Below are 26,587 nucleotides of genomic sequence, written 5' to 3' on the forward strand. Positions count from 1 at the left end.
TGACCTTTCTGACAGGAAAGGATGAGGATAACGTAGAAAAATAATTTTCCGTTGAAAATCATGCATCCATTCTGCAGTCAGAATGAAGTAGACAGAGGCAGAGGGCGAGCTGCTGTGGCGACTGACCGGTGGTGGAGAGGAAGTCTTGGTTGAGGTGGTCCCAGCTGATCCAGTCGCTGACGATGAGCGTGACGACGACGGCGGTGGCGACGACGGAGCCGACCCAGAAGAGCAGGATGCGCGGCACGTTGGAGCGGCGCCAGACGGCGCGCGCGCGCCGCGCCCACTGCGGGTACAGGTTGTCCTGCAGCATCATGTCCGTCACCATCAGCGCCGTGATCAGGTCGCCCAGCCACGTGCCGCACGCCGCCGCCTTCATCACGCTGCAACACGCCAGCAGCAACCTTTGCTGCACCGCTCATACCACACAGACACTGGAGCAGAGATATGTAACAGGCAGAATACGGCACTGTGATTGGCAACGCCTGTAAGGGACAACAAGTGCCTGGCGCAGTTGTTAGATCGGCTACTGCTGCTACAGTGGCAGGTTATGTAGATTTAAGCGAGTTTGAAGTGGTATTATAGTCGGCGCATGAGCGATGGGACACAGAATCTCCTAGGTGGCGATGAAATGGGGATTTTCCCGTACGATCATTTCCCGAGCGTACCGTGAATATCAGGAATCCGGTAAAACATCAAATCTCCGACATCGCTGCGGCTGGAAAAAGATACTGCAACAACGGGACCAACGACGACTGCAGAGAATCGTTCAACGTGACAGGAGTACAAGCCTTCCGCAAATTGCTGCAGATTTCAATGTTGGGCCAGCAACAAGTGTCAGCGTACCAACCGTTAATGAAACTTCATTGATAAGGGTTTCGGAGCCGAAGGCCCACTCGTGTACCCTTGATAACTGCACAACACAAAGCTTCACGCCTCGTCTGGGGCCGTCAACACCTACATTGGACTCTTGATGACTGGAAACGTGTTGCCTGGTCGGTAGAGTCTCGTTTCAAATTGTATCGAGCGGATGGAAGTGTGCAGGTATGGAGACAACCTCATAAATCAATGGACCCTGCATATTAGCAGGGGACTGTTCGAGCTGGTAGAGACTCTGTAATGGTGTGGGGCGTGTGCAGTTGGAGTGATGTGGGACCCTGATACATCTAAATAAGACTTTGACAAGTGACACTTACGTAAGCATCCTGTCTGATCACCTGCATCCATTCATGTCCACTGTGCATTTCGACAGACTTGAGCAATTCCAGCAGGACAATTCGACACCCCGCACGTTTAGAATTCCTACAGAATGGCTCCAAGAACATTCTTCTGAGTTTAAACACTTTCGCTGGTTACCAAACTCCCCAGACATGAACATTATTGAGCATATCTGGGAAGCCTTGCAACGTGCTGTTCAGAAGTGATCTCCACCCTCTCGTATTATTACGGATTTATGGACAGCCCTGCAAGACTCATGGTGTCAGTTCCCTCCAGTACTACTTCAGACATTAGTCGAGTCCATGCCACGTCGTGTTGCGGCACTCCTGCGTGCTCGCGGGGGCTCTACACAATATTAGGCATGTATACCAGTTTCTCTGGCTCTTTAGTGTATAGTTACATTTACACGCTTTGAGCAACTGTGAAGTGCATGGCAGAAGGTATTGTACCTGTTATTAGGGTTTTTTACCGGTATGGAGCACAGGGAAGTTGTTGATTAAATGCCTCTATGGGTGCTGTAATTAATCTGATTTTATCCCCACGATTCCTGCGGGAGCGATATGTTGCAGACTGTTCCTAGAACTATCATTTAAAGCTGGTTCTTGGAACTTTGTTACTACAGTTTCTCTGTATAGTTTCTGTCTGTCTTCAAGAGTCTGAGAGTTCAGTTCTTTCAACATCTCACAAGGGAACATTCAGAAGTGCCAATAAACGATCTTGATGAAACGTGTCGGATGTGTAGTAGGGGCAAAGTAGTGGGATATATATTTTTTTGTTTGTATCCAGTTTCACTCTTAAGGAGTAAAAAACACCCCGAATGATAATCTGGCGTTTTAGGGTTAGAGGTAACGTCTTCAAAAGATGTTATATAAAATGTTTTTCATATAAAAGTTGATACGTAATTTATGTTCTTGAAGACTGTATAATCAATTTTTGTGAAAATTTGAAACTTTACAAAACACCCCGCCACATTACTTAATTGATAAATGAAAACTTTTGTTACAGCATAAATTAAAGAAGCTTTCAAGCCACGTACATCCCTGCGTAATGCTGTTTACGTCCCTTGGCTGTACCTGTATTCCCGAGCCCTTTGGTATCATCAGATGAACAAATTCCTTGTCCCCAGGTACGATTCTGTAAACTTTTCTTTCACACCGACCACCGCAAGAATCTAACAATATCTTTCAGATGTCTTTTGACTTGGTCAGACCTTCTTTTACCAGATTTTGATGCCATCACAATGACATTTGGGGCTTCAAAAAGAGATTCTAGGTTCAAGCCCACCATCAGTTTCATTTAAAACTATGAGCAGCAGGGTGGCCTGTGTGGAAAAACCGTTTTGAGCGTCGTACCCAAGTACAAAAGAAGATGGCATAAGTACAGCGGTGGAACGTATGCGGCTTTCGATGTTGGAAGAGCTTTCTCATAGGATTTTCAAGAGAAGATTTTCAGATCTAGTTGTGTTGAATGGTTATGATGTCAGTCTGCATTTGAGAAACGATACAATCAAGCTGCGGTCACTAGCATACAAGCAATTCTCTTAACCAAGCCTTACCAATGTACTGAAATATATCTGATAGGCACCAGAATATTTAGAGGATCTCCCGTAACAATTTGAAACATTGCTGAATTTTGTCTTATTTGTCTTCTCCGTTGTCTATATTACGTGGAAAAAATTCGTTCATTTTATGTGCGCGATGCAACAAATGTGTTTTAAGCTTTTCTTTGCAGATTATCGTAATTATTTTCTATCAGAATAATGAGTTACTTATTGTATTGAGTCAACAAACGGTAAACTAAAAAAACCATGAATGTCAAACATGAAATAATAATTTAAAACAAAAAACAAATATACATAAAATTAGTAATTAGAATAGAAATGAATTTTTATTTATTGCTGTAACAAAAGTTTTCAATTCTCAAAATTAATTAATGGTGGAAGGGTATTTCGCAAAATTTCAAATTAATATAAAAGTTGATTATACCTTTTTCAAGGACGTTAATTACAATTCAACTTCTTTATGAAAACGTGTTTTATATATCATCATTTCGAAGATATCCCTTCTATACGTAAAATACCGAATTACCTCTTGAAAGAGAATCCGGGCATAAAAAAAATGCTTATTGCACTATTTTGCGCTCTTTACGCACGCGCCATGTTTGATCAAGATCGTTATTGACACTTGAGAATGTTTCCTTCTGAGTGATACTCTCCCGCTGGTCAAACAAACTTGTGATCATTCCTGCTGTCCTTCAATATACCCTGCTAGTTCTGCTTCGTATGAGTTCCACACACTTCAGCAACGTTCCAGGATGAGTTGCGCGAGTGATTTGTCAGCAGTCTCCTTTGTAGACTGATTGTATTTCCCCAGTATTCTCCTCGTGATGACTGAGTGTTGTGTGATGTCCTTAGGTTAGTTAGGTTTAAGTAGTTCTAAGTTCTAGGGGACTGATGACCATAGATGTTAAGTCCCATAGTGCTCAGAGCCATTTTTGAACCCCAGTATTCTATCAATAAATTGAAGTATACTACGTGCTTTACTCACGATTGAGACTATGTGAGCGTTCCACTTCATTTACTGTTACATCCAAGTATTTGTATGAGTTTACTGATTGCAACTGCGACTCACAAATATTTTTTTGTTTTGTTTTGTGATGTGTACGATATTACATTTTTGAACAATTAAAGTAAGTTGCTAATAATTCTCAGCTTTAAAATCTTCTCAGAATCTGACTGAATATTTGTACAGCTTCTTTCAGATTGCATTTCGTCATGGATAACTGCTTCGTATGCAAAAACTGAGGTTACTATTAATATACATTAATTACTATTGATATACAACATGAACAGCAGGAAACCCAACACACTTCCCTGGGGTACACCCGAAGTAACTTCTACATCTGTGGATGACTCTCTGTCCAAGAAACACGCTGCGCCCTCCCTGCCAAGACATCTTCAATCCAGTCACATACTTCGTCTGATACCACATATGATCGTGCTCTTGATGATAAGCATAGGTGTGGTGGTGAGTCAAATGCTTTTCGAAAATGTAGAAATTCTGCATCTACCTGCCTGACTTGATCCATGGCTTTCAGGAAGTCATGTGAGAAAAGTGAGAGTTGAGTTACACGTGATCTGTGTTTCGAAATCCATGCTGGCTGGCATGGAGGTGGTCGTTCTGTTCGAGGCTCCTCATTATGTTTGAGCTCAGGATATGCTCTAAGATGCTACAACAAATTGATGTCAAGGATATTGGATGGTAGTTTTGTGGATCACTTCTGCTAGCAATTTTGTAGGCATGTGTGACTGCGCTTTCTTCCAGCTACCAGGTTCAGTTCTTTTGTTCGTGAGATCTACGATAGATTATAGTTACCAGAGGGGCTTACTCAACCGCGAATTGTGTATAGATTTTATGCGGCCCTGGGGCTTCTTTCAGTTTCAATGATTTGAGCTTTTTTTTAAAGCCAGTGATATATCTATTTCACTCAACTTTTCGGTGCTACGAGAATTAAATTAGGACAATACTTTTGGTTTTTCTTTTGAAAAGCAACAATTGAAAACAGAGTTAAGCATTTCTGTTTTTGCTTTGATACTCTCAGTTTCAGTTCCTGCTTCGTCCATGACGGACTGGACACTAACTTGAGTGCCACTGATAGCCTTTCCATATGACCAGAATTTCTTTGGATTTTGTGAAAGATGACTTGACAGTATTCTGCTACGACAGTCACTGAGAACTTCACGCATTGATCTTTTGACTGCCAAAGCCGTTTTATTCAGCGTCTTTCTATGGCACTATGTTTTGCTTTATACCTATACTGCAGCAGTCTGTGTCTTAAGAAGATTTTTTTTACCATGGAGGATCTCTCCCTTTATGATTTCCTGTTGGGTGCATATCTATCCAGTGCATGGTCAACTATTCTTTTAAACTTGAGCCGAGTTCCTGTGCTTGCTCCTATCCTGGGCTAAAAGTTTCAAGTTTCTGATGGAGGTATGACACTATTGTTTGTCTGTCAATATTTTCTGAACATATAACTCTTTCTACTTATTTTACTTGCTCTTGGTCTTCTGCAGGGCTACTCTTAAATGCCTTCAGGTTTCCAGGATGTGACTGCGCGAAAACCGCGACATACAGAAACACGTCAAGTACACTCGTTGATCAAAAGTATGCAGGAGTGCTGTGTATTGAGCAATTGGCCACTGAATGTCACGAAAGGCGGACCTTACAGTATAAAAGGAGGCGAGTCGTATTGCATTGGCAGTAGAGAAGCAGCAACAGCTTAATGGGTCGGCCAGGAGAGCCCAGTCACTTCGAACGTGGACCAGTCATTGGATGTCAGTGGACCAGTCATTGGATGTCACCTCAGTAACATATCGATAAGGGACATTTCCACCCTTCTAAAGTTGCCACGTTGACTGTTGGTGACAGGACTGTGGACTGGAAACGCGAAGGAACATCCACAGCTAAATCAAGAAATGACAGACTTATTGTGCTAAAAAAAATGGAAATGTCGTGTGGCTAGGGCCTCCCGTCGGGTAGACCGTTCGCCTGGTGCAGGTCTTTCGATTTGACGCCACTTCGGCGACCTGCGCGTCGATGGGGATGAAATGATGATGATTATGACAACACAACACCCAGTCCCTGAGCGGAGAAAATTTCCGACCCAGCCGGGAATCGAACCCGGGCCCTTAGGATTGACAGTCTGTCACGCTGACCACTTTTTTTTTTTTTTTTTTTTTAAAAAAAAAATAAAAAAAAGTTATTTTACCGCGATCGTCTCGAGATGCAGCTGCGAGATGCTCAGGATTAACATTGCACTCCACGAAGGTGGAGACATTCGAATGCACTGCCTAGCTACGCGCCCGCAACTAACAAAATGCCGACCCTGCCAGGATTTTTTTTTTTTTTTTAGTTTATTACTGTTGCTCTCTTATTGCACCGGTATTTGGTAACTGAGAACGCCCCTAGCTCCATTATGGCTGGCAAAATTTATAATCCGGTTCTTCAGGGCTACTTCAAGTGCGCTTGCTACTGGCTTTCCTGAGCTCACCCTACTCGCCTTGTCACAGCTCTGTCAAAGTGTGATGCTAACTAATAATGAGAAACTCTTAGCCACGCTCAATCTTACATGCCACCCCTTGGTTGTTGCCGTCGCTAGTAAGATGAGGGTAGACTGTCGCACAATTAAGCTGAATCTCCACTCACGGTGCACATATCCCGCAAAGACAACCTTGTTTTCCGTTGCATGCAAAATTACCGTCTGCTTTTCTACCGGATTCCACCTACGTACTTTACTGGTGCCGCATTCTTGTTATATCCACGTGCTATAACAGGCGTCTACTCTTCATTGAGGAGCTGCAACCGGGGCTGAGTTCCACCTACTCTTCAGCACGGTCAAAATGGCAGGGCTCGTCCGGGATTTGAACCCGGGACCTCCTGCACCCAAAGCAGGAATCATACCCCTTTTTTTTTTTTTTTTTTTTTTAATTTCACACACAGACACACACACACACACACACTTAAATAAAAAGAAGATATAATTGGTTTCTAATGCAAACAGCAAAGGGTGGATTTGTACCTCAATTTTGATATACTGGGAGTGCATAATAAATTCATATTTTTTTTCATTGTGTAAAGTTAGAGGTGACAGTGAGATTCAGGCCTGCGGAAGCAAAGTGGGCAGGGGTCGAAGCCCGAGGCCTGGCCACGATGACTCCACCGTCCTGTTTCCGAAAGGCACCTGTACAAGGGCGTAGTATTATCCCCTACTGCCTCGGTTCGTGGTCGCTCGTTTGTTTTTCTTGAGCGCCCTAAAGGTCCACGAAAACTTCAGTCCTGGATGTAGAGAAGAAACATACACCAAGGCGGTAAATCCCGAAACAGTATAAAAGAAAATGGCTCACACAGGTGTCCTTAGCCAACACCCTCTCTTTCAAATGTCAGGCTAAGCATATTTGCAAAATCATCACGGAGGCCTGGCAATCGCAAGCGCTGCCAGTAAGCAGTAAGCATGTACTGCCGAAACGCTAGGTGTCCATCGTCTTCATGACAACTGATGACAAAATGTACGAAATGTCCAATCAACCACATGACTGTATGGAGCTTCGTTCGCGGAAAAAAGGAGGAATCGGGCCGGACGATGATGTCAATAGTATAAGCGGCTTCAGCAGACCTAGTGACAAAAGCAAGTTGTTTCCTGAGCCAACGCCAATTGGCAAGGTGCCCACAGCAGGTGAATCGATGTTCAAGGGTATCCAGGAGACCACACCGAGTACAGGTGTCCGTGTCAGAAAGACCAATACGGTGCAGTCGTACATTGGTGGGAACCAAATTATTTATTACCCTATACCACGTGGACGCCACGGCCATAGAGTGTATCGGCAGACTAACATTCTTCCAGACGTTCCTCCAGGACACAGATGGAGACGCCAGTTCTATTGGATTGGGACCGGCCAGCCCCTCCCAGCGGGCAATCAAGCCCTTGGTCGTTGGCACCGGTCGCCGCAAGAAGACGTCACCGAGGTAACTCACCGCAATGTAAAACTCCCGAATGTGTTTCAGCTTAATATTTAGGCGTCCGACATCGACAGGTGGAGCAAGGCTCGCCGGACGCACAACATTAAAAAGCCTGGATGTAATTGAAGTCTCTTCTTGCGTAACAATTAGAGTCGTTCGGCGGACGTACAAAGCAGACGCCTTGCGAGTAATGTCAGAGAGGCCCAAGCCTCCGGAGATACGCGGTTTCGTCATAACCTCGTAACGTAACTTGAATAGATGGCCCTTCCATATAAACCTGCTAGACAATTGGCGCAACCTTTTCGCCACCATCATGGGAAGTGGGAACAGCTGAGCAACATAATAAGCTTTACATAGAACGTAGGTGTCTAAAATTCTGACTTTTTGCAAAATGGTAGCAGAGCGCTGCTCATGGACCATCAGAGCCCCCTGTATCTTCTCGGTGACAGATTTCCAATTGAGAGCCGCCATTTTTAGAGGACACCGATCAATGATAATCCCCAAGGACGTATGGCGATCGACAAAAGTGGCCCAAGGGACATCAGCATCGCGAAATCCTCGAATATCAAGGAACTTACATTTACCCTGATTGAGACGCGCTCCAGAGACACGACAGTATGCATCAACTGCCCCTTTCAACAACCGGATATCATCACGTTGACGGAGGAGAACAACGACATCATCCGCATATGCCTTAACAGAGAGCTTCCCACCAGAGAGGGACATACCCTGAAGCTTGAGAGCAATAGTCCGAAGCAGCGGTTCCAGGGACAATACGAATAAAGACATAGAGAGCGGACTACCCTGAGGCACTCCGCGGCGGATAGCAATGGGCGGCGTCAGCTGCCCATTGACTGACACCCGAGCTGTTATTCCCCTATACAAATTGCCAAGAACACCACGTGATGAAGCGTTAAAACCTATTGTACCTAAAACATGATCTAAAAACACATGACTGACGTGATCAAAAGCCTTGTAAAAATCAAGGAAGGCAAAGGCACAATGTACGTTTGTAACCGCCGCAACCGAGACAACATCCCGATATTCGGCTACTGGTGTCAGAATAGATCTATCATGAAAACAACATTGATGTGCACCAATCACACCCCGAAGCAGAGAAGACAACCGGCTATTGAGCGCTCTAGCAGCTGTCTTGTAGTCAAAGTTCAGCAATGTGAGCGGACGAAGATTGGCAGCAGATAAACGACCAGAGGACTTCGGAATTAAAACAATTTTCCCTACTTTAAAATCGGCAGGCACATCCACCCCCCTGACAATCTCATTTAAAATCTGCGTAAAAATGCCACCCAAAAGAGGCCAAAAACGGAGATAAAATTCTTTAGGCAGGCCGTCTGGACCCGGCGATTTACTGGACGGAGAGCGAGCAATAAAATCGAAAACATCATCTACCTGGAACTCCCGGAGAAATTCGCCGTTCGCGTCAGGCGCGATCGTCGCAGTTAGATCCCCAAGGACATCATCCGAAAGAGACTCACCAGAATCATCGGCAGAATATAGACTAGTATAATACTGATGAAGAGCACGAACCATTTCCTCCTGTGCAATAAGCTGTCGTCCATCATCCACCGTAAGAGAAGAGATGAAGGAGCGACGACGACGAGTCTGATGCCGTAGCAGGTGGTACAAGGATGTCAGCTCACCTTCAACAAGAGAGTGAGGTTTCGACTTAACTCGCAGACCATCCATCTGTCGTCGTTTAAGGCTCAAGAGCTTGGCTTTAATACGACGAACATCATGGATCCGCAGAGGAGAGGTACCCGCCGCGTCATATAGTTCACGCAGGACAGAGTAGTAATATTCATACGTGTTCTTAAAATCACGCGCCCTTGCAGCACAGTAAAAAATCAAAGTCTGACGAATCTTGGGCTTGGCAAACGCAGTCCACCAAACCAGCAAGGAGGGGTATCGCGGGACAGAGCGAAGACATCGCTCCCACACGCCACTTATAACATCATCCATAGCACTGTCGGCAAGGTGGGAAACATTTAACATCCACTGGGAACGATAAAGTTTTGCAGGTTGGTGACTAAGATTTACAGTTGCAGTAAAAGCACAATGGTCAGAAAAACTAGTAGGAATAACATCGACAGAAAGAATTTTATCACATAAAAAATCAGATAAATAGAATCTGTCGAGTCTACTGCATGAGGACCCGGTAAAAAACGTATATTTCACCAGGGTTGGATATTTGTGTTCCCAAACATCACGCAGATGCATCGTACGAACTAAGTCATGTAAATCACGGCAATAATTAAAATTGGGGGACTGGTCTGCAGGGCGTAAAACACAATTAAAATCGCCTCCGAGCAGGAGACTCCGAGGACTCTGGCGCAAAAGATAAATAAGCTCTTCTTTATAAAAGCGCGATCGAGCCACAGTGTGACCCGAACCAGAGGGGGCATACAAAACAACGAGGCGGAGATCAAAAAGACGACAACCAATCCCACGGCCAGAGTCAAGGAATTCAATGTCAGTAATAGGAATGCCCTCTCGAAAGAAAAGAGCAGTTCCTGTTGAATATTCCGGCGCGACATTAAAAGCAGTTTGAAATCCAGGTAGAGAGAGATCAGAAAACAACACTTCCTGCAAAAACACTACGTCCGCACAGGCGTCGTAAATAAACTGCCGCAAAGAGGCAATGCGAACGTCGGACTCAATACGGTTAACATTTAAGGTAAGAAAGGTGTATGCTTGAACCATAGACAGAAAAGCGAGAAAACAAATCACCTACACCGACGCACCAGCGTCACAGTCCATACCAGGGGTGACGGAGGCATCCGAGGGAGGGGGACTGCTACCCCGTTCCGCGGATCCCTTACGTTTCGGTTTTTTACGAACAGCATTAACGTTCGGCTGAACGCGTAACTTGCGTCGGCTGACGGGCAAGGAAGCTTCAGCCGCCGGTGACGTAGGAGGGTCAAGTTCTGTATCCGACACCACCCGCGCCGGTCCACATGCGGGATCCGGGGTCGCGGCGGAAACATCCGACGAAACGGAATGGTCAACACCTGCACTAGCTTCCGGCAAACATGGACTGCACGGAGGCGAAACGTGAGCAGGAAGGTCCGAGGCCGCAGAGTTGGAAGGAAGCGGAGCAGCTCCGCTGGCAGAGGTATGGGGCAGCGAAGCAGTAAGTTGTCGCGGCTCCACTTGTTGTGACATCGAAGTCGGTTTGGAAGACGGCGCCAACAGGCCCGACCGACGACCCGACTCGAGAGAAGCTGCGTCGGAGGCCGGAGGGGGGCCAGCAGCCGCCACCGGAACCGCTACCTCAGGAGGGCAGGGAGCAGCTATAGTACACAGTGGCTCGGAGGATGCCGGTCGCTCGGACTGGGGCATCTCAGGGAGATCCTCATCCGTACTATTTCCATCGTGTGGGCGACGCCTCTTATTATTCAAAAGTGGCACACCCACCTGAGGGACAGACGGAACAACATCAGATTTAGCACGCAAAGGAGGAAATTCTGTGTCAGGGGTGCGCAAAACCTGTGGCGGGGCGCTACTACCACTGGACTGTGCTACACCAAGAGCAGAACCACCTGCAACGAGGTCAGCGACCGTTAACTTGCGACGCTGTTCGAGAGAATTTTTTAAAACAAAAACCCTCCGCGGACAGTCAGTACGCACGTGACCACTTTCATTGCACAAAAAACAGGTGCCAACCTGACCACTATATGTTACATGGACACGATATCCACCGATCTGCAGGTGAGATGGAATATTCTGCTTAATGTGCATTTCGACTGAACGAATACCACTGTAACATTGCAGGCGATGTTGGCTTGACCAGCGTTCAAGGCGAATGCTCTTTACATCACCATACTTTTGTAGACCCTCCTTAAGATAGACATTATCCACCTCCGGTGGAAGGTTGTAAACACGAACATTGGTACACGTGATGGAAGCATTGGAAAGCAGAACGGTACTTACAGAATCATCCCGATGCCGAAAGAGAACTTGATGACCATATTTAGAAAGAATTTTATCAACCTGAAGTGGGTCCATGAACTTAACAAAGAAAACATACAGTTCGGTATCAAAATAAGCAGTGTGCACCTGATCCGAATGAACACCAAAGGTATCTACCAACCAATCATGAATCTCAAGGGAACTAGGTTGCACATTGCGGGTTGACTTGTCGAAAGTAAAACTAACTGTAGCCTGACGAGGAATAACCTGGGACGACATTTTCAAAATAGGCGGTCGAAACCGCTACACACAACACACTGAAATAAGGACAGAAAGTAACACAAGGTACGAAACAACGACGGAGAAATACTCTCAGAAGTTGCAACACAACACGTAACAAAAACGATAGTCCACTATACGTAACGCTACGGCGGAGCGGAAGACTAGGCACGTCCACACTGCACGGCGTCTAAAGCGGAACTGTGACCACTCAGCTACCAGGGCGGACACTTATTGTGCTGACAGATAGGGACCATTGGGTACGACGGATGGTGGCTGTATAACGTTACATGCCATCTTGTGCAATGCCAACAGCGAATTACAGAGACGGTGGTGTTATGGTATGGTGACGTTTCTTGTGGATAGCGTATGGTTGCTTTATTCCACTTTAGAAAAAGGTAAATACCGAAGGATATGAAGACATTTTACAACATTGTGTACTAAATACAATAGGGTGTCAGTTCAGAGGCGATCATCGTTTTTAACAGGATGGTAATGGAACTGTAGTGTCCTGCGGTTGGCGGGTAAGAACTAACGATCAAGTTTGGACACACTTTATTATAACTAAAACGCCCTCTTGGCGTACACTAATTTCCAAACGTAAGAACAGCAAGAAGCACAACAGTTCTTGTGGTAGCAAAACCAGATAATAGTACAAGACAATGAAAAGAAAATAATAACCAAAATACTACTCTACACAACTACGAAGATACGACTTTCTACTGAAGACTACGGCGAGTGTCTTCTAGGCTAGAGCCGGCTTAAGTATTGGCCGGAGCTGTCCTAGCTGTAGGTACACACTGCCAGTCTGCCAGTGCTTATAACGCCAATTCGGCGGAGTGCTATACGTAGTCACATTAGTTCCAATTGGTTGATTTGTCGCATGGCTTTTCACGAAGTAGTCATGTGTTTAGCCGGCCGTTGTGGCCGAGCGGTTCTAGGCGCTTCAGTCTGGAACCGCGCGACCGCTACGGTCGCAGGTTCGAATCCTGCCTCGAGCATGGATGTGTGTGATATCCTTAGGTTAGTTAGGTTTAAGTAGTTCTAAGTTCTAGATGACCTCAGATGTTCAGTCCCATAGGGCTCAGAGCCATTTGAGCCGTTTGAGTTATGTGTTTATGCGGAAAGTCTGTTGTTTGCCGCGCGGGATTAGCCAACCGGTCTCAGGCGCTGCAGTCATGGACTGTGCGGCTGGTCCCGGCGGAGGTCCGAGTCCTCCCTCGGGCATGGGTGTGTGTGTCTGTCTTTGTCCTTAGGATAATTCTGGTTAAGTAGTGTGTAAGCTTAGGGACTGATGACATTAGCAGTTAAGTCCTATAAGATTTTACACACATATGAAGATATGTTGTTGTTTACATCCACTGGCGATGTCTCGATCTGAACTCTTGAAGGGAGGTCGGAAGCCCACTGGTTTTATTGGTGATCAGACAGCTACATATACAAAGGATAACCTTCAGCATTTTTTTCAGTTATTTGTCGTTTTCAAAATGGTTCAAATGGCTCTGAGCACTATGAGACTTAACATCTGAGGTCATCAGTCCCCTAGAACTTAGAACTACTTAATCCTAACTAACCTAAGGACTTCACAAACATCCATGCCCGAAGCAGGATTCGAACCTGCGACCGTAGCGGTTGCGCGGTTCCAGACTGAAGCGCCTAGAACCGCTCGGCCACACTGGCCGGCATTTGTCGTTTTATTTATTAATTTAGGCCGTGACTGTATTACGAATTTATTACAACGCTAATAAAACCATGAACACGCATGTAATATGTGCTCTTTTAAGTGAGTTTTCTGTTATCCATTTTCAATGCATCGATATCTAACTGCTGTCTGTATTGTCATTGCCAGACTGTCTTTACGTCTCTAACGTGGAATATTCTTGTTTCAGCCCCTATAGTTTCATCAAGCTGCGAGAGGATAGGTTAAACATGATTGGCGGTGGCGTATTTGTTGCTGTCAGAAGTAGTTTATCTTGTCGCGAAATTGAAGTAGATACTTCCTGTGAGTTAGTAAAGGCAGACGTCATTGTTGGCAACCGGAATAAAATAATAATTGGATCCTTTTACCGACCTCCCGATTCAGATGATACAGTTGCTGAAAGGGTTCAAAGAAACCTTGAGTTTGATTTCAAACTCGTACCCGACATATACGATAATAATTGGTGGTGACTTTAATTTAGCCTCGATATGTTGGCGAAAATACATGTTTAATTCCGTAGGTACGCATAAAATATCATCCGAAATTGTGCTAAACGCATTCTCTGAAATTTATTTCGAGCAGTTAGATCATGAGCCCACGCGAATAGTAAACGGTTGTGAAAACACACTTGACCTCTTAGCAACAAATAATCCTGAGTTAATAACGAGCATCAAAACCATTCAGGGATTAGTGAACACAGAGTTGTCGTAGCGAGACTGAATACTGTAATCCCCAAATCTTCGAAAAATAAGCGAAAAATAAACCTATTCAAAAAAGCAGATAAAATTTCACTTGACGTTTTCCTAAGAGACAATCTCCACTCATTCCAAATTAATAATAGAAGTGCAGACCAGATGTGGCTTGAATTCAAAGAAATAGTATCGGCAGCAATTGAAACATTTATACCAAATACAGTAACAAACGACGGAGCTGATCCTCCTTGCTACACAAAACGGGTTAGAACACTGTTGCAGAAACAACGAAACAAACATGCCAAATTTAAACAGACGCAAAATCCCCAAGATTGGCGATCTTTTACAGACGGTCTAAGTTTAGTGCGGACTTCAATGCAAGATACCTATAACAGTTTCCACAACGAAACCTGGCAGAAAATCCAAAGAGATTCTGGTCGTATGGGAAGCATGTTAGCGGCAATAAACAATCAATGCCTTCTCTGCGCGATAGCAATGGAGATACTATCGAAGATAGTGCTGCCGAAGCAGAGTTACTAAACACAGCCTTCCGAAATGCCTTACAAAAGAAGACGAAGTAAATATTGCAGAATTCGAATCAAGAACAACTGCCAACATGAGTAACGTAGAAGTAAATGTCCTCGGAGTAGTGAAGCAACTTAAATCACTTAAATAAAACAAGTCTTCCGGTCCAGACTGTATACCAATTAGTTCCTTTCGGAGTATGCTGATGCATTAGCTCCATACTTAACAATCATACACAACCGTTTGCTCGACGAAAGATACGTATCCAAAGACTGGAAAGTTGCACAGATCACACCAATATTCATAAAAGGTAGTGGGAGTAATCCACTAAATTACAGGCCCACATCGTTAACGTCGATATGCAGCAGGATTTTAGAACATATATTGTGTTCGAACATTATGAATTACCGCGAAGAAAACGGTCTATTGACAAACTGTCAACATGGGTTTAGAAAACATTGTTCCTCTGAAACACAACTAGCTCTTTATTCACATGAAGTGTTGAGTGCTATTGACAAGGGATTTCAGATCGATTTCGTATTTATGGATTTCCGGAAGGCTTTTGACACTGTACCACACAAGCGGCTCGTATTGAAATTGCGTGATTATGGAATATCGTCTCAGTTATGTGACTGGATTTGTGATTTCCTGCCGGCTGCGGTGGCCGAGCGGTTCTAGGGGCTTCAGTCCGGAACCGCGCGACTACTACGGTCGCAGGTTCGAATCCTGCCTCGGGCATGGATGTGTGTGATGTCCTAGGTTAGTTAGGTTTAACTAGTTCTAAGTTCTAGGGGACTGATGACCTCAGATGGTAAGTCCCTTAGTGCTGAGAGCCATTTGAAACATTTTTGTGATTTCCTGTCAGAGAGGTCACAGCTCGTAGTAACTGACGGAAAGTTATCGAGTAAAACAGAAGTGATTTCTGGCGTTCCCCAAGGTAGTGTTTTAGGCCCTTTGCTGTTCCTTATCTATATAAACGATTTTGGAGACAATCAGAGCAGCCGTCTTCGGTTGTTTGCAGATGACTCTGTCGTTTGTCGACTAATAACGTCGTCAGAAGATCAAAACAAACTGTAAAACGATTTAGAAAAGATATCTGAATGGGAAGAAAGTGGCAGTTGGCCCTAAATAACGAAAAATGTGAGGCCACCCACATGAGTTACACTTCGGTTACACGATGAATCAGTCTTATCTAAAAGCCGTAAATTCAACTAAATACCTATGTATTACAATTACGAACAACTTAAATTGGAAGCAACACATAGAAAATGTTGTGGGGAAGGCTAACCAAAGAGTGCGTTTTATTGGCAGGACACTTAGAAAATGCAACAGATCTACTAAGGAGACTGCCTGCACTACGCTCGTCCGTCATTTTTTAGAATACTGCTGCGCGGTGTGGGATCCTTACCAGATAGGACTGACGGAGTACATCGAAAAAGTTCAATGAAAGGCTGCACGTTTTGTATTACCGCGAAATATGGGAGAAACTGTCACAGAAATGATACAGGATTTGGGCTGGAAATCATTTAAGGAAAGGCCTTTTTCGTTGCGACGGAATCTTTTCACGAAATTCCATTCACCAACGTTCTCCTCCGAATGCGAAAATATTTTGTTGACACCGACCTACATAGGGAGGAAATCAGAGCTCTTACGGAAAGATATATGTGTTCATTTTTTCTGCGCGCAGTACGAGATTGGAATAATAGAGAATTGTGAAGGTGGTTCGAAGAACCCTCTGCCAGGCACTTGAACGTGATTTGTTGAGTATACATGTCGATGTATATGTAGAGGTGGCGGCGCTGTACATAGTCTTCAAAATGGCTTCAGTAACGGAGGCGCGTTCCTAACAGAGATCTGTCATTGCGTTTCTTTTGGCGGAAAACTAGAGCATGGTAGATGTTCGTAGGTGCTTGCAGAATGTCTACGGAGATCTGACAGTGTATAAAAGCACGGTAAGTCGTTGGGCGAGGCGTCTGTCGTCATCGCAACAAGGTCACGCAGACCTGTCAGATATCCCGATCGGTGGCCAGCTGTGACTGCTGCAATGTAGGAACGTGCGGAGTTTGTCATTAGAGCTGATAAACAGATCAGAATGAAATACCTCGCTGCTCAATAGGATGTCTCTGTTTGCACTGCTGACACACTTGTCCACCAGTTGGGCTACTCAAAGGCGATTGCCAGCTGGATTCCTTGCCACCTAACTGAAGACCGTAAAGAGCAACGAAGGAGCACCAGTGCCAGGTGGTATAGCATTAATCCACGCTGAAGCGACTAATCTATTGTCTAAGATCAGGCACGTGACGATTCTCATAGCTGGAGAGTATGATAGCTTTTATCAAGGTAATGTCCCTCGCCAAACAACTTAAAGTGTCTGCAACGGCACTGGTCTGAAAGAAACATATCTTGATTTCCACATAAGAGAGTAACATCTGTTAACTGCTTACCATGCTTACGTTCCAGGTACAAACATTGCTCAATGTGACGGCCGTCTGCATCCACGACAGCCTGGAAGCGGTATAGTAATACCATTTCACAACTGTTCGCAGTACTTTTTCAATCGTTGGATCATGGAATGTTCAGTAGTCGTGAAACAGATCGTGCACTGCTTGAATATCGCACAATGAGTGTCCGCAGCTCGTGGTCGTGCGGTAGCGTTCTCACTTCCCACGCTCGGGTTCCCGGTTCGATTCTCGGCGGGGTCAGGGATTTTCTCTACCTCGTGATGACTGGGTGTTGTGTGATGTCCTTAGGTTAGTTAGGTTTAAGTAGTTCTACGTTCTAGGGAACTGATGACCATAGATGTTAAGTCCCATAGTGCTCAGAGCCATTTGCACCATTTTTTGCACAATGAGTGTGGCATAATCAGCTCTGGCAACAGTAAGTAATCCAATAATTTTGGAGCAGTTGTTCGTCGCTCACTCCCTGGAGCAGTTCCAAATTTTCAGTTAATTCCATCTTCCGAATCATCTTCTTCAACCCCGTTTGGGAAAGAGGACCTCTTTGTATTCCTTTACTGCGTCGCTATTCGCTATTTTGATAAAACATGTTTGCGAGTAATGCCAAGGTAATCTTCTTCCAGGTCTCTTTTGACTTTCTGCAACCGTGATACACACTGATGCTTGTGTTTCACCCTATGTTGCCGAATCAGTACCGACGTGTAAAGGCGAGTCATGATAGTAACACTACTACTAACGCAAATTCTGAAGCGCATTGTCTGAACGTCATTCCTGTAAAGTTGGGTGCCCACACCTCGGACGGCTGCATTACCGTCCAAGTTGCGCCATGTTGACTCGTTCCTCAGTGCTGCTCTGGAATCCAGCTCCTTAATGGCTGGATCCCAGAGCAGCGCTGAGGAACTTTTAAATATGGCGGATCTTGGACGGTACTGCAGCCGCGGTATTATGCAGGAAGGTCAAGGACGACTTCAAATGGTTCTGAGCACTATGGGAATTAACTTCTGAGGTCATTAGTCCCCTGGAACTTAGAACTACTTAAACCTAAGGACATCACACACATCCATGCCCGAGGCAGGATTCGAACCTGCGACCGTAGCGTCAAGGACGACTTCACAAGCCACTAAGCCACACGGCAGGATGCTGCCATCCCGGCTAGACGAGATACTCTACAGATGGAGCGAAGACAACTGAGGTCTGTGGCCATTGAATGAAATGGTTTTTCGAGAATCTACATTGCGTTGGTGCAATTGATAAAAGAGTGAATTCTAAGACATTACAGTGATACGTGTAAAGTGGAAACGTTACTGGCGCTTAGTAAAGGCGGTTGTCGGTGAAACAATCGGTTTTTGGTTATACCGTTTTTTTCCACGCTAATTTAACCTGTTAAAACAGCTCAAAATAACCTGTTTCTGAAATAAAGATTTTCGGTTTCTTATTCCTATTATTTCGTTTAGTAAACGCAGAAACCGAACAAAGACTGAAAAATTTTGACTCTCTTAGTTTCAACATACATAGAATAAAACTAATAAATTAAATAGGCAAATAAAAGAAAACTTATTTAAAAGTGAACAGTTGAGATCGCAATAATATTTCTTTATTAACCGGTTTCGGCTTATGTACAAGCCATCTTCAGAATTTTTTTGGTCCCCTATGGTTGGTGCTGGCGGCTGCTTGGAGTTTTCGTGATACGTACACTCAGTCACCATCGTGGTATCACGAAAAATCTAAGGGGCCGCCAGCACTAGCCATAGGGGGCCAAAAAAATTCTGAAGATGGCTTGTACATAAGCCGAAACCGGTTAATAAAGAAATATTATTGCCATCTCGATTGTTCATATATAATATAGAATCAGGTCGCTGCTCTCCGTGGACTATGTTGTCAAAATTTATGAAAAGAAAACTTAGTTCGTCTACCCTTTCACTGTTATACTCGAAAAGAGATGAATATCTGAATACTAGAAAAAATCACCAGTACTCTTCCACTGATTCTAACTTCTAGAATCTCTGCTCAAAAATCATGTTATAACCGGGTATCATTCCAATATTTAGCCATTTCGAACTGCCAGTGCTGAAGAGTGAAAAGTGTTGTTCAAGAACTCTGTTTTTCGTGTTAATTTGTCTGTTTTCAAGAGCTATAAGCAGGTAAAGGCATTTTACTTAGACACAGGCAGCAGATCAGTTTCTTCCTATTTTTATTGTATACTACGTATGGAGAGCTGCATCAAACCAGTCTCAGGACTGAAGACCACAACAACAACAACAACTACGTATGAATTGTTGTAAAGTTTTTAATTTATGACTATTATCATAATTTCCTTCTCCTTTTCTTACATAGAAATGGCAGACAAATCTTTAAGATTGTACTTCATTGCTACGTCACTTCATAAAAATATTTCTAGACTATGGTTGGTGGCATTATGCAGTACAAGAGATGTCCGGTGACGATAGCGAGAAATTACCGTATAGACCAGGTGGGGACAAGTCGTGCACAACCCACGTACAAGGGTACCTTAAGATACGACACACGGGAAAATAAACGGGGACATTATTGTTTTAACAGCGTTGTACCGATTCTTATGCCATCTGTTTGTTCTTTGTTTCTGTCGGCATTGTTATTGAAATGGCACTGATCACGTTCCTCATTTTCTGTAATAACGCAATGTTTCAAACCAACGCAAATTTTACGAATTAAATTACTCCTTATTTTAAAGAAAGATTTATTTAAAAACGAAAAAATTTAGCGCTGTTGCTATGGCTAATTGATATTTCAGTTTTTTACTCGGTTGTTAATAAACAACAAAAAAGATCCGTTATAATCGAGACCAAACAAATACTGAAGAATACCGGTTACTCAAAACTAAAATACCGGTATCGGTTTTAATCTGTCGGTTTTTCCCATCCGTACTGCGCTGCCCGAAGCCCAAGGAATCTAGCAGACAATGCTGTTGACCGGGGCATCATGAGGGCAGATCCAGCGGCGGAAACAAACATGAACAATTTAGATGCACCATAAGAAATGAACATACACAGAACAAAATCTGCAGTACTAAAGTAGTATTTCCGGACTGGGAAGGAACGCCTGGTCCCCGGCACGAATCCGTCCGGCGGACTTGTGTTGAGGTCCGGTGAGCCGGCCAGCCTGTGGATGGTTTTTAGGCGGTTTTCCATCTACCTCGGCGAATGCGGGCTGGTTCCCCTTATTCTGCCTCAGCTACACTATGTCCACGTACGCGTACACCACCATTACTCTACCACGCAAACATAGGGATTACACTCTTCTGTCGTTCCCTGGAGGGTCTACCGGGGGACGAAACGCGCAAGAACCCTGAAAGAGTGGTTCGGTGTGGTGCGGCGGAGGGATGAAGTGGACTGCGGTAGTCGTCGTGGAGCTGCGGACCACTGGGGCTGTGGTGGGGACGGAGCCTCTCCGTCGTTTCTAGACGCCCGGTTAACATACAGTACAAAGTACACTACTGGCCATTAAAATTGCTACACCAAGAATAAATGTAGATGATAAACTGGTATTCATTGGACAAATATATTATACTAGAACTGACATGTGATAACATTTTCACGCAATTTGGGTGCATAGATCCTGTGAAATCAGTACCCAGAACAACCACCTCTGGCCGTAATAACGCCCTTGATACGCCTGGGAATTGAGTCAAACAGAGCTTGGATGGCGTGTACAGGTTCAACTGCCCATGCAGCTTCAACACGATACCACAGTTCATCAAGAGTAGTGACTGGCGTATTGTGACGAGCCAGTTGCTCGGCCACCATTGACCAGACGTTTTCAATTGGTGAGAGATCTGGAGAATGTGCTGGCCAGGGCAGCAGTCGAACATTTTCTGTATCCAGAAAGGCCCGTACAAGACCTGCAACATGCGGTCGTGCATTATCCAGATGAAATGTAGGATTTCGCAGGGATCGAATGAAGGGTAGAGCCACGGGTCGTAACACATATGAAATGTAACGTCCACTGTTCAAAGTGCCGTCAATGCGAAAAAGAGGTGACCGAGACGTGTAGCCAATGGCACCCCATACTATATGCTTCCAATGTGCGTTCACCGCGATGTCGCCAAACACGGATGTGACCATCATGATGCTGTAAACAGAATCTGGATTCATAAGAAAAAATGACGTTTTGCCATTTGTGCACCGAGGTTCGTCGTTGAGTACACCATGGCAGGCGCTCCTGTCTGTGATGCAGCGTCAAGGGTAACCGCGTTCATGGTCTCCGAGCTGATAGTCCATGCTGCTGCAAACGTCGTAGAACTGTTCGTGCAGATGTTTGTTGTCTTGCAAACGTCCCCACCTGTTGACTCAGGGATCGAGACGTGGCTGCATGATCCTTTACAGCCACGCGCATATAAGATGCCTGTCATCTCGACTGCTGTTGATACAAGACCGTTGGGATCCAGCACGGCGTTCCGTATTATCCTCCTGAACCCACCGATTCCATATTCTGCTAACAGTCATTGGATTTCGACCAACGCGAGCAGCAATGTCGCGTTACGATAAACCGCAACCGCGATAGGCTACAATCCGACCTTTATCAAAGTCGGAAACGTAATGGTACGCATTTCTCCTCCTTACACGAGCATCACAACAACGTTTCACCAGGCAACGCCGGTCAACTGCTGTTTGTGTATGAGAAATTGGTTAGAAACTTTCCTCATGTCTGCACGTTGTAGGTGTCGCCATCGGAGGCAACCTTGTGTGAATGCTCTGAAAAATCTAATAATTTGCATCTCACAGACCTTCTTCCTGTCGGTTAAATTTCGCTTCTGTAGCACGTCATTTCCGTGGCGTAGCAATTTTAATGGCCATTAGTGTAGTATTAATAGCTGGGTAAAATGTTTAAGGTTTTTTATTGTAGTTCTGTTGTGGTATAGAATAATTATACTAGCGGCACAAATACTTCATTAATGCTAAAGGTCTCATATTGGCATGAGAGTGTAAGTGAACTGTATAACCGCCACGGAGATCTAAGAACGTCGTAGACGACTAGTTTCTCAGCGTCAGTCCTCCGAGCTGCTTAGTCTCTCACTCCGTCGTGACACAGCTAGGCAGTGGCGGGCGTTGCCTCGAAGGCGCACTGCTGCGAGGTGCCACTTGTTGCGTTACCTGGCGTTGGTGACGCCCATGTCACTGTTGATGTGCAGCAGGCAGTTGTCGTACCAGAGCGCCAGCAGCAGGTTGTAGCCGTGCGAGAACACGTACAGCGACACGATCACCGTCAGGAACATCGTCATCCAGGAGCCCTGCAACAGCGACCACTCCTCATCTCGTGTCCGGGCTAAACATGTCGAGACCCAAGTTCATCTAAAGGTACGAGAAACATGATTATAACGGCGGAGGTCGTAAGTGCCGTAAAATGTGGTAATATTGTGGTTTCAGAGAGGAAGTCTAGTTCACTTAAACAATGGAAAATCCAGGATGGAATGTAGCAAAGTTATGAAAAGCATACTCACCACATAGCAGAGATGCTGAGTCGCAGATAGGCACAACACAAAGAGAGTGCCAAAAAATGAGTTTTCGGCCGACAAGGTCTTTCTCGAAAATAAACACACACACACACACACACACACACACACACACACACACACGCACGCACACACACACACACACACACACACACACACACACACACAAGCGCGCGCGCTCGCAAACTCATACTACAGTCTAGCTTCAGTTTCCAGAGACTTTGTTCATGTCTATGTGTGTGTGTGTGTGTGTGTGTGTGTGTGTGTGTGTGTGTGTGCGTTGTCTATTTTCGAAAAAAGGCCTTGTTGGCTGAAAGCTCATTCTGTGACAGTATTTTTGTTGTGCCTAACTGCGACTCAGTATCTCTACTGTATAGTGAGCATTGTTTTCGTAATATTGTAACTTAAGCTGTTTATATTGGCCTAGAACTACAAGAGAAAAACAACGAAGGAATCATTTTAGGACAAGGAACAGAAAGATATGAGGTGAAATGTCTCGCTTTTGTAGGACGATATTGCAGTAATTTCTAAGTATTGAGAAAACGGAATTCGTTGAACATAAACACAACAGAGAAAAATATGTACAAGCATAGCATCAAAAGAGTTGTTAAGTTTAAATATTTGGGAGAGTGGATACAATAAAATGGATTAGATAACGCCACAAGAAAAGAACGATCGAAGAAACTGGAATTAGCATACAAGCTCACTCAAAACCGATATTGAAATATCAGTATCACTCCATGCAAAAATTAAACACTAATTAAACCGGAAGCACTTTAAGGATCTGAATACCTAATGCTGAATAAAAGAGGTGAACAAGAGGAACTGGAAAAGAAAGAAACGAAAGTACTAAGAAATATTTGAGACCACAAAACTTCAAATATAACAATTGGACGAAAAGAAGAAATGATAGAAACATGGCAACAATCAGACGGCATAACGGAGGGGAGACCAAAGATTTACGATCACATTTATAGAATGAATGACAGCAGGATAATCAAGAACATTTCGAATTTCGTTTCCAAATTAAAAAAAAGAACAGGATGGCTGGAAGAGACAAGAAAGGATTTGAGAAAACATAACAGTACGGAAGACACCGTGCTGGACAGGGAAAATTTCACGTTACTGATCAGTACTGCAAAGCCGGCCGCGGTGGCCGTGCGGTTCTAGGCGCTTCAGTCCGGAACCGCGCGACTGCTACGGTCGCAGGTTCGAATCCTGCCTCGGGCATGGATGTGTGTGATGTCCTTAGGTTAGTTAGGTTTAAGTAGTTCTAAGTTCTAGGGGACTGATGACCTCAGATGTTAAGTCCCATAGTGCTCAGAGCCATTTGAACCAGTACTGCAAAATTCGCTGCCCAACGACAAAACCACAACCTACGAGGGTGAAGCCAAATGAACAAACGCTGTCCATCAGCCAAGGCATGTAGAAATTCTGGGAAGATGAAAAGCATATTTGTCTATTAAGACGAAAGCCGGTTCATAACGATCTATTAAATAAGCATTATTGTGGAACATTAATATTGTATATTAAGTTTTTAATACATCTTTATTTCTTCTTTACATGTAGTTATTTGTAATTAGGTATGTTCAATCTCTCTCTCATTCCCTCCCACCCCCCCCCCCTCTCTCTCTGCCTGTCTGCCTCTCTCTCTCTCTCTCTCTCTCTCTCTCTCTCTCCCTTTCTCTCTCTCTCTCTCTCTCGCACACACACACACACACACACACACACACACACACACACACAAACGCGCTCACGAGCGCATTCACACATATTTAGAAATTCTTCTAGTTACATAAATAGTTACACATTCGATAGATCATTTGAACGATTCCTTTATTAAAGTTATGTAGAACGATTCAGTTTACAGGTTATGTATGAACTGTAAGTGTTTACATTAATGTACATATTATTTTAGTCCTATTTACGCAACCACATTTAAAAACTAATTTTTATTTTTGTTTTTTACAGGCTACCGGTTTTTAAATAAAAATTCATCGATGAAATAGAAGGAGATATCCAGGAGATACGATTTTAGATTACTGTTGAAACTTGCTTTGCTACCTGTCAGACATTTTAAGTTATTGACCAAATGATAAAAAACTTTTGTTGCTGCATATTGAATTCTATTCTGAATCACTGGCAGCTTCAATAATGTCATAAAGGTCATTTTTTCCTCTACTGTTGTGGGTATGGATTTTACGGTTCTTTTCGAATTGTGGTGGATTATTTAAGACGAATTTCATTACGGAATATATGTATTGTGATGGTGCAGTTAAAATACTTTCATGCCTACTATTCAATCTATACATCTAAACAGCAATGACGGAAATAAAACGAAGTTTCAAGAATGGGATTGAAATTCAATGTGAAAGGATATCAATGATAAGATTTGCTGAAGACATTACAGTCCTGAGTGAATATGAGGAAGAATTACATGATCTACTGAATGGAATGAACAGTTTAATGAGTACAGAATATGGACTGAGAACAAATCGAAGAACCCGAAGTAATGAGACGTGGCGGAAATGAGAACAGCGAGAAGCTTAACATCAGAAATGAGGATAACAAAGCACACGATGTTAAGGAATTTTATTACCTAGGCAGCAAAGTAACCCATGACCGACGGGGCATGGAGGACATAAAAAGCAGACTAGCACTGGCGGAAGAGGCATTCCTGGCCAAGAGAAGACTTCTAGTATCGAAGATTTGAGGAAGAAATTTCTGAAAATGTACGTTTGGAGGACAACATTGTATGGTAGTGAAGCATGTACGTACTACGGGCAACCCGAAACGGAAGACAATCGAAGCATCTGAGATGTGGTGCTACAGAAGAATGTTGAAAATAAAGTTAACTGATAAATTAAGGAAGGAGGAGGTTCTCCGCAGAATCAGCTTGGAAAGGAACACAGGGAAGGGGCAGGATGATAGGACATCTATTAAGACATTAATAATTAACTCTTATGGTACTAGAGGGAGTTTTAGAGAGTAGAAACTGTGAAGATACCCTAAGATTGCAATACATCAAAAACAAATAATTGAAGACGTAGCTTGCAGTTGGTATTGCGGAATGAAAAGGTTGGCAAAGAAAAGGCGGTCGTTTTCTTTTCAGCTTTCCAAAAGTTCAGCGTCCATCCCCTTATCTTGTTTCAACAATGTCTGTGCAAACGTAGATGAAGGAAAGGATAAAGAAAAACTTTGCCGAAGACGCACAATCTGCGTCAAAGTAGTTTCTCATCCTTTATAGAATTTTGAGCGCGGATGTTCCGACAGGTTAGCCAACACCTTACTTACTCCTATATACAGCTGGGGAAGTGACCGCAATGTGAAAATGAGTGAAACTCGAGCTCATAGGAAAGCTTTCTGGGAGTCATCTTAGCTGCTCACCATTTGAGAATGGAACAGGAAAGGGGAGAAAAGACAGGTAGTATCCACAGTGCGAACTACAACATACTCTAAAGTGGCCTGCAGGATACGGATGTAGATGTGCAAGTAGAGCGGAGACACGAGTGTCAGTTACTGAGGCGCGCCCTCACCTGGTCGTCGCGGAACATCTTGAGGCGGAGCAGGGTGCCGCACAGGTAGCCGTGGATGAGCAGCTTGCCTACTATCATGCCGCACAGGATGGCCAGCAGCCACATCAGCACCTGCAACACACACACCAGACACGCTTCAGATCATCTTACTCGCTCGCACGTTCAACAGAACAGAATTTTGATGAGCATACAATTATAGTGACTTTCCCTTCTCGCTATTTCCAGTTTGCTGACAGCATTAAGTAGATG

At 44.2% G+C, this 26,587-nt stretch overlaps 1 protein-coding gene across 2 annotated transcripts in view; it reads right to left on the reverse strand.

The window, feature by feature from the left end:
* LOC124789323 (transmembrane protein 117-like) overlaps positions 1–26,587 on the reverse strand; it is a 246,554-nt gene that overhangs the window by 139,450 nt on the left and 80,517 nt on the right. For both annotated transcript variants that reach the window (XM_047256640.1, XM_047256639.1), the window contains exons 4-6: positions 26,339–26,449; positions 22,444–22,580; positions 127–383 (exon numbers count right to left, since the gene is read on the reverse strand). In XM_047256640.1, coding sequence (XP_047112596.1) covers positions 127–383; positions 22,444–22,580; positions 26,339–26,449 — 505 coding nt within the window. The remainder of the gene's footprint in view (positions 1–126; positions 384–22,443; positions 22,581–26,338; positions 26,450–26,587) is intronic.

This window comes from Schistocerca piceifrons, chromosome 3 (assembly GCF_021461385.2).
Source record: "Schistocerca piceifrons isolate TAMUIC-IGC-003096 chromosome 3, iqSchPice1.1, whole genome shotgun sequence".
In the NCBI taxonomy this organism is placed as follows: domain Eukaryota; kingdom Metazoa; phylum Arthropoda; class Insecta; order Orthoptera; family Acrididae; genus Schistocerca; species Schistocerca piceifrons.